Genomic DNA, 9,423 nt, shown 5'->3' with positions numbered 1-9,423 from the left:
ACTCCACCTGCCTTCGAGTAGGTTTCAACAAAGGTGACCATTGCACTCTTCTAGGTACCCACCTGGCTTTGATATGGAGCTCAGAATTCAGTGCAGCTCAAAGTACTAAGTAAGAAATGTGATTTTCTCATCCCTCCCCTCCTGCCCCTCTACCCTGCTCCGTGAGGCATTTGATGCCAGTGCCTCCCCTAGCCAGAGAATAGCTTCTTACCAACCATGAAACTATGGAGCTGGACAGCAGCCATCTGGACCTCTGTCCCTACTGAAAAGGAGCAGGACCATATGGTCCTTGCCACCCCCCTCCCCGACCATGTGCTCTGCCTGCCTTTCATCTGTAGAAAACTTTAGTAAAAGAATAAATTTAATCAGAGCAGTGACAAATGCTGAAACAAACAAAAATAAATAAGGAGACTAAATAACAATAATGCAGTCATGAAGCATAGTCAAGGACCTTTAGTTCTTTCTCAAAGGCTATAGATAATATTCTAGCCATATCCTGTGAACTGTACAAAACTAGATACATACCAAAATACCAGGTAGAGAAGTTAACTACATGATGACCAGACTGTAGCCAGGACATGAGCTGCCATGACTCTGACACTTGACAGCAAAGAAATGGGAACAAGCGGACCCAGGAACTGGAGATTAACTGTACCTAAAACAACCAAGATGATGCTGGTCAGACCACTGATGAACAATTTGAAGTTGACTCTTAGAGATGACTATGCTTTTTCTGCATGTAAGACCCTTCCCTCAATCTGTCTATAAAAACTCTCACCCTCTGCATGTGTGTGTGAGGGGGATGGCAGTCAGCCTTTGGATAGATGTCTGCCAACTTCCTCCACTGAGCTGCTGGCATCTGAAATAAAGCAAACTTTCCTTTCCACCAACCTGGCCTGTTTATTGGCTTTTGAGCAGTGAGCAGCCAGACCGACACACATACTCTTTCAAAAACACTACCACTTCAAGTCTGTCAACAGCTGGCCTTAGGGCCCTCACCCTCCTAAGTAGGCAGCATCTAGAGAAACGTTCTGTCACTCTTAGGAAGCCAGGTTGATTTAAAGGAGTAGAAGGAGGAAGAGAACAGAGATGGTCTGAGTTTCTGTTCTGTCAACACCTTTTTCTGATACTGACCTTGGGAGCACGGAGCGTGACAGCAGTCGCCTGGACATCTGTAGCTGCCACTTCAAGGCAGTCAGAAGCTGGCCTTAGGGCCCTCACCCTTCTCAAATGGCAGCATCTGGAGAAACGTTCTGTCACTCTTAGGAAGCCAGGCGCCACCGTGGAAGACGGCTCGAGTCCTGCAGAAGGTGTCTCATGGCACCACGCAGGGCGATGCACAGTCTCCGTGGCAGCTCTGACTGTCCTCATTCCACTGCATCACCAAGCACACTCTCGACTTCCGCCGTCCCCACCTGAACACTGGGAGCGTGCAGGCTCGGGTGCCTCAGGGGCATGTGGTCTGAGCAAACCTGGGGCCACTCTTTAGGTGGGCATGTAGACTAGGCCCTGTGACACTTTTGCTGTTATTAAAATACTCCGCCTCTGCTCCCTAAAGTGGCAAGAGGTTGTTGATTATGTGTAAGGTGACACCTACTGAGGGGAAGAAAGATCAAACGTTAAAACCACAAAGAAATGTCTGAGTCCACGGTACCTGAACAATTCTGGTGTTTATTTCTTTCTTGAAACAATTCCTAAAAGGGGAACTCGTCAACCGGGGGCTCTAGGGGTCAGTGAGAGTAAGAGAGTAAAGGACACAAGAGAGTGTGTTCTTGTCAGTGTGGCTCACAAGAGAGTAAAGGACAGCTAACTTGTGAGAGATGAGGAGATGATTAACCCTTCCAAAGTGGGCTTCTCAGATCAGTGTGTTGCTGACTAGGATGGAGACAATGCTCAAGAACAAAGTTGATTCCCCCAATCGCACAGTTCCTTCTAGCTCCTCAATTACATCATCGTCCGGGATATCCCTCTCAAGATTGGTAGGTCCACCAAAATTGCAAGTTGAAGAACCACAACAGTAAACCCAATAGAAACTGTTAGTAAAAAAATATTTTCTTTTTGGGGCTTCAGGAGGCTCTTCGGATTTATATACAAATGTGCAATTCCACGTACAGTCTTTGTAAATGAGCATTTCCCGAGGATTCAAACCTAAAAAGAAGTAGAAATGAAAGTAATAGATCACATGTTTTCTAACTGCAAATATCAAAGCACGTTTACCTTAACCAGCTCCATTCCCAAATGCTGTTACAGTGCCTAAAATTATTTTTTTAAGATATTTGTTTCTTTACATAGTTTTGGCACATCAGGTCTTAGATGCAGCATGTGGGAGCTTTCCTTGCAGCACCCAGGCTTCTCTCTCCTTGTAGTCCACGGGCTCCAGAGCATGAGGGCTCAGTAGTTGCAGAACACGGCCTTAACCGCCCTGCTTCATCTGGGGTCTGAGTTCCCCGACCAAGGATTGAACCCTCGACTCCTGCATTGGAAGGTAGATTCTTAACCACTGGACCACCAGGGAAGTCCCCAGTACTTAAACTTCTTGAGTAAGTAAGAGCACTCAAGTCCACTAGAATTTTCATTACTCCATGAACAACTTCTTCTGCATATAGGTTTCTCAGGAGGCAGGTAAGGTGGTCTGGTATTCCCATCTCTTTAAGAATTTTCTACAGTTTGCAATGATCCACACAAACAAAGGCTTTAGTGTGGGCAATGAAGCAGAAGTAGATGTTCTCCTGGAATTCTCTTGCTTTTCCTATGATCCAATGGATGTTGACAATTTAATCACTCATTCTTCTGCCTTTTCTAAGTCCAGCTTGTACATCTGGCAGTTCTTGGTTCACATACTGTTGAGGCCTAGCTTGGAGGATTTTGAGCATGATCTTATTAACATGTGAAGTGACTGCAATTGTGCAGTAATTTGAACATTCTTTGGCATTGTCTTTCTTTGGGATTGGAATGACCCTGACCCTTTCTAGTCCTGTGGTCACTACTGAGTTTTCCAAATTTGCTGGCATCTAGAATGCAGTACTTTAACAGCATCATTTTTTTAGGATCTGAAATAGCTCATCTGGAATTCCATCACCTTCACTAGCTTTGTTCATAGAGATGCTTCCGAAGGTCCACTTGACTTTGCACTCCAGAATGTCTGGTTCTAGGTGAGTGATCACACCATCATGGTTATCCTGGTCATTAAGATCTTTTTTTTTTTTTTTTGGTATAGTTATGTGTATTCTTCCCGTCTCTTCTTAATATCTTTTGCTTCTGTTAGGTCCATACCATTCGCCCTTTATTGCGCCTATCTTTGCATGAAATGTTTCCTTGGTATCTCTAATTTTCTTTTTAAATTATTTTTTATTGAAGGATAATTGCTTTACAGAATTTTGCTGTTTTTGTCAAACCTTAACGTGAATCAGCCATAGGTATACATATATCCCCTCCCTTTTGAACATCCCATCTCCCTCCCCATCCCACCCTTCTAGGTTGATACAGACCCCTGTTTGAGTTTCCTGAGCCATACAGCAATTTCCCACTTCCTATCTATTTTACATATGGTAATATAAGTTTCCATGTTACTCTTTCCATACATCTCACCCTCTCCTCCCCTCAAACAATGCCCATAAATCTACTCTCAGTGTCTGTTTCTCCACTGTTGCCCTGTAAATAAATTCTTCAGTACCATTTTTCTAGATTCTGTATATATGTGTTAGAATATGGTATTTATCTTTCTCTTTCTGACGTACTTCACTCTGTATAATAGGTTCTAGGTTCATTCGCTTCATTAGAACGGACTCAAGTGCATTTTTTTATGGCTGAGTAATATTCCATTGTGTATATGTACCACAACTTCTTTATCCACTCATCTGTCAATGGACATCTAGATTGCTTCCGTGTTCTAGCTATTGTAAATAGTGCTGCAATGAACAATGGGATACATGTGTCTTTTTCAATTTTGCTTTCCTCAGGGTTCATGCCTAGGAGTGGGATTGCTGGGTTATATAGTGGCTTCATTCCTAGGTTTTTAAAGAGTCTCAATACCGTCTTGCATAGTGGCTGTATCAATTTACATTCCCACCAACAGTGCAAGAGCGTTCCCTTTTCTCCACACCCTCTCCAGCATTTATTGTTTGTAGACTTTTTGATGATGGCCATTCTGAGTGGTGTGAGGTGATATCTCAATGTAGTTTCGATTTGCATTTCTCTAATAATGTGTGATGTTGAGCATCTTTTCATGTGTTTGTTAGCCATCTGTATGTCTTCTTTGGAGAAAGGTCTGTTTAGGTCTTTTTCCCACTTTTTGATTGGGTTGTTTGTTTTTCTGGTATTGAGTTGTATGAGCTACTTGTATATTTTGGAAATTCATTCTTTTCCAGTTGTTTCATTTGCTGTTATTTTCTTCTCATTCTGAGGATTGTCTTTTCACCTTGCTTATAGTTTCCTTTGCTGTGCAAAAGGTTTTAAGTTTAATCAGGTCCCACTTGTTTACTTTTGTTTTTATTTCTGTTACTCTAGGAGGTGGGTCATAGAGGATCTTGCTTTGGTTTATGTCATCGAGTGCTGTGCCTATGTTTTCCCCTAAGAGTTTTATACTTTCTGGTCTTAAATTTAGGTCTTTAATCCATTTTGAGTTTATCTTTGTGTATGGGAGTTGGTGATGGACAGGGAGGCCTGGAGTGCTGCGGTTCATGGGGTCGGACACGACTGAGTGACTGAACTGAACTGAACTGATGGTGTTAGGAAGTGTTCTAATTTCATTATCTTACATGTAGCTGTCCAGTTTTCCCAGCACCATTTATTGAAGATGCTGTCTTTGCCCCATTGTATATTCTTGCCTCCTTTGTTAAAAAAACGAGGTACCAATAGGTGCATGGGCTTATTTCTGGGCTTTCTATCTTGTTCCATTGGTCTGTATTTCTGTTTTTGTGCCAGTACCATACTGTCTTGATGACTGTGGCTTTGTAGTATAATCTGAAGTCAGGAAGGCTGATTCTTTCAGCCCCATTCTTCTTTCTCAAGACTTCTTTTGCTATTCGGGGTCTTTTGTGTTTCCATATGCATTGTGAAATTTTTTGTTCTAGTTCTGTGAAGAATGCCATTGCTAATTTGATAAGAATCACATTGAATCTGTAGATTGTGTTTAGTAGTACAGTCATTGTCACAATATTTATGCTTCCTACCCAGGAACATGGAATATCTCTCCATCTCTTTATGTCATCTTTGATTTTTTCATTAGTGTCTTATAATTTTGGTGTACAGTTCTTCTGTCTCCCTAGGTAAATTTATTCCTATTCAATTCTTTTTGTTGCAATAGTGAATGGGATTGATTCCTTAATTTCTCTTTCTGATTTTCCATTGTTAGTATATAGAAATGCAAGTGATGTCTGTTTATTGATTCTGTATCCTGCAACTTTGCTAAACTCACTGATTATCTCTAGTAATTTTCTGATACTATCTTTAGGGTTTTCTATGTACAGTATCATGTCATCTGCAAACAGTTAGAGCTTTACTTCTTTTCCTATCTGGATTCCTTTTATTTCTTTTCCTGTTCTGGTTGCTGTAGCTAAGACTTACAGAACTATGTTGAATAATAGTGGTGAAAGTGGATACCCTTGTTTTCTTCCTGATCTTATGGGGAATGCTTTTGGTTTTTCAAAACTGAGCATAATGTTTGCTGTAGGCTTAACATATATTGCCTTTTCCACATTGAGGTAGGTTCCTTCTGTGCTCATTTTTTGAAGAGTTTTAGTCATTAATGCTTGCTGAATTTTGTCAAAGACTTTTTCTGCATCTATTATTATATGGTTTTTATCTTTCAGTTTGTTAATATGGTGTATCACATTGATTGATTTGCATATACTGAAGAATCTTTGCATCCCTGGAATAAGCCCAACTTGATCATGGTGTATGAGCTTTTTGATGTGTTGCTGAATTCTGTTTGCTAAAATTTTGTTGAGGATTTTTGCATCTATGTTCATCAGTGATATTGGCCTATAGTTTAATTCTTTTGTCTTGTCTTTATCTGGTTTTGGTATCAGGGTGATGGTGACCTCGTAGAATGAGTTTGGAAGTATTCCTTCCTCTGTAATTTTCTGAAAGTGTTTTAGGAGGATAGGCATTAGCTCCTCTCTAAATGTTTGATAAATTCTCCTGTGAAGCCATCTGGTCCTGGCTTTTGTTTTTTGGGAGATTTTTGATCACAGCTTCAATTTCAGTGCTTGTAATTGCATTGTTCATAATTTCTATTTCTTCCTGTTTCAATCATGGAAGGTTGAATTTTTCTAAGAATCTGCCCACTTCTTCCAGGTTATCTATTTTATTGCCATATAGTTGTTCATAATAGTCTCTTACAATCCTTTGTATTTCTGCATTGTCTGTTGTAACTTCTGTTTTTTCATTTCTAATTTTGTTGATTTGATTCTTCTCTTTTTCTTGATGAGTCTGGCTGAAGGTTTGTCAATTTCATTTTCTCAAAGAACCAGCTTTTAGTTGTATTAATTTTTACTATTGTTTCTTTCATTTTGTTTTCATTTATTTCTGCTCAGATCTTTATGATTTCTTTCCTTCTACTAATTTTGGGGTTGTTTTTTTTTTCCAGTTGTTTCTATTCTAGGTTTTTCTCGTTTCTTGAGGTAGAATTGTATTGCTATAAACTTCTCTCTTAGAACTGCTCTTGCTGCATTCTATAGGTTTTGAGTTGTGTTTTCATTGTCATTTGTTTCCAGAAATTTTTTGATTTCCCTTTTGATTTCTTCAGTAACCTGCTGTTGTTTAATCTCCGTATGTTTGTGTTTCTTACAGTTTTTTTCTTGTAATTGATATCTAGTCTCAAGTGTCGTGGTCAGGGAAGATGCTTGATACGATTTCAATTTTCTTAAATTTACTGAGGCTTGATTTGTGATCCAAGATGTGGTCTATCCTGGAAAATGTTCCATGTGCACTTGAGAAGAAGGTGTACTCTTCTGCATTTGGATGGAATGTCCTGAAGATATCAATGAGATCCATCTCATCTAATGTATCATTTAAGACTTGTGTTTCCTTATTGACTTTCTATTTTGATGATCTGTCCATTGGTGAGAGTGGGGTGTTAAAGTCTCCTACTATTCTTGTGTTACTGTCAATTTTTCCTTTTATGTCTGTTAGTGTTTGTCTTATGTATTGAGGTGCTCCTATGTTGAGTGCATAGATATTTACAACTGTTATGTCTTCCTCTTGGATTGATCCCTTGATCATTATGTAGTGTCCTTCCTGATCTCCTGTAATCTTCTTTATTTTAAGGTCTATATTTTGTCTGATATGAGGATTGCTACTCCAGCTTTCCTTTGCTTCTCATTTGCATGGAATATAGTTTTCCATCCTCTCACTTTCAGTCTATATGTGTCTTTAGGTCTGAAGTGGGTTTCTTGTAGACAGCAAATATATGGGCTTTGTTTTTGTACCCATTCGGCCAGTCTATATCTTTTGATTGGAGCATTTAATCCATTTACATTTAAAGTAATTATTGATATATATGTTCCTATTGCCATTTTCTTAATTGTTTGGGGTTGATTTTGTAGATCTTTTTTCTTCTCTTGTATTTCTTGACTATATAAGTCCCTTTAACATTTATTGTAAGGCTGGTTTGGGGGTACTGAATTTTCTTAACTTTTGCTTATCTGAAATGCTTTTTATTTCTCCATCAATTTTCAATGAGATCCTTGCCGGGTACAGTAATCTTGGTCGTAGATTTTTTTCCTTTCAGTACTTTAAATATATCTTGCTATTACCTTCTGGCCTGCAGAGTTTCTGCTGAAAAATCAGCCATTAGGCGTATGGGGTTTCCCTTGTATGTTACTTGTTGCTTCTCCTTTACTGCTTCTAATATTCTTTCTTTGTGTTTAGTATTTGTTAGTTTGATTAGTATGTGTGTTTCTCCTTGGGTTTATCCTGTATGGGATTTTTTTCTGCATCTTGGACTTGATTGACTATTTCATTTTCCATTTTGGGAAAATTTCCAACTATAATCTCTTCAAAAATTTTCTCATGCCCTTTGTTTTTCTCTTCTTCTTCTGGGTCCCCTATAATTCGAATGTTGTTGCATTTGATATTGTCCCAGAGGTCTCTGAGACTATCCTCAGTTCTTTTCACTCTTTACTTTATTCTGCTCTTCAGAAGTTATTTCCACCATTTTATCTTTCGGCTCACTGATTCGTTCTTCTGCGTCAGATATTCTGCTATTGATTCCTTCTAGAGTATTTTTAATTTCAGTAATTGTATTGTTTGTCTCTGTATGTTTATTCTTTAATTCTTCTAGGTCTTTGCTGATTGATTCTTGCATTTTCTCCATTTTGTTTTCAAGTTTTTTTTTTTTTATCATCTTTACTATCATTATTCACAATTCTTTTTCAGGTAGTTTGCCTATTTCCTCTTCATTTATTTGGACTTCTGTGTTTATAGTTTGTTCCTTCATTTGTGTAGTATTTCTCTGCCTTTTCATTATTTTTTTTTAACTTATTGTATTTGAGGTCTCCTTTTTCCAGGCTTCAAGGAAAGTTGAATTCTTTCCTTGAAGAAGGTTTGATTCTTTCTTCCTTTTGGTTTCTGCCCTGGTAAAGTTGGTGCAATGGTTTGTGTAAGCTTTGATTCAGTTCATTTCAGTTCAATCGTTCAGTCATGTCTGCCTCTTGTGACCCCATGGACTGCAGCATGCTAGGTCTCCCTGTCCATCACCAACTCTGGGAGTTACTGGAACTCATGTCCATTGAGTCAGTGATGCCATCCAACCATCTTATCCTCTGTCGTCCCCTTCTCCTCCCACCTTCAATATTTCCCACCATCAGGGTCTTTTCAAATGTATTTGCTCTTCGCATCAGGTGGCCACAGTACTGGAGTTTCAGCTTCAACATCTGAGGTTATTGATATTTTTCCTGGCAATCTTGATTCCAGCTTGTGCTTCATACAGCCCAGCGTTTCTCATGATGTACACTGCATATAAGTTAAATAAGCAGGGTGACAATATACAGCCTTCATGTACTCCTCTTCCTATATGGAACCAGTCTGTTGTTCCATGTCCAGTTCTAACTGTTGCTTCCTGACCTGCATACATATTTCTCAAGAGGCAGGTCAGGTGGTCTGGTATTCACATCTCTTTCAGAACTGTCCACAGTTTATTGTGATCCACACAGTCAAAGGCTTTGGCATAGTCAATAAAGCAGAAATAGATGCTTTTCTGGAACTCTCTTGCTTTTTCGATGATCCAGTGGATGTTGGCAATTTGATCTCTGGTTCCTCTTCCTTTTCTAAAACCAGCTCGAACATCTGGAAGTTCATGGTTCGCGTACTGTTGAAGCCTGGCTTGGAGAATATTGAGCATTACTTTACTAGCGTGTGAGATGAGTGCAATTTTGTGGTAGTTTGAGCATTCTTTGGCATTGCCTTTCTTTGGGATTGGAA

General features: G+C 39.3%; 1 protein-coding gene across 1 annotated transcript in view; it reads right to left on the bottom strand.

The window, feature by feature from the left end:
- Nucleotides 1-1,651: 1,651 nt before the first annotated feature.
- The window catches only part of LOC145511599 (glycosyl-phosphatidylinositol-anchored molecule-like protein), a 27,229-nt gene continuing 19,457 nt past the window's right edge, over nucleotides 1,652-9,423 (bottom strand). The window contains exon 4 of the mRNA XM_081505148.1: nucleotides 1,652-2,148. Coding sequence (XP_081361274.1) covers nucleotides 1,856-2,148 — 293 coding nt within the window. The 3' untranslated portion in view covers nucleotides 1,652-1,855. The remainder of the gene's footprint in view (nucleotides 2,149-9,423) is intronic.

The sequence above is a fragment of the Giraffa tippelskirchi genome, chromosome 6 (genome assembly GCF_054371585.1).
Source record: "Giraffa tippelskirchi isolate mGirTip1 chromosome 6, T2T-mGirTip1v1.2.pri, whole genome shotgun sequence".
NCBI classification, from domain to species: Eukaryota; Metazoa; Chordata; class Mammalia; order Artiodactyla; family Giraffidae; genus Giraffa; species Giraffa tippelskirchi.
The sequence above is the reverse complement of the archived record's forward strand: the minus strand, read 5'-3'. Positions and strand labels throughout refer to the sequence as shown.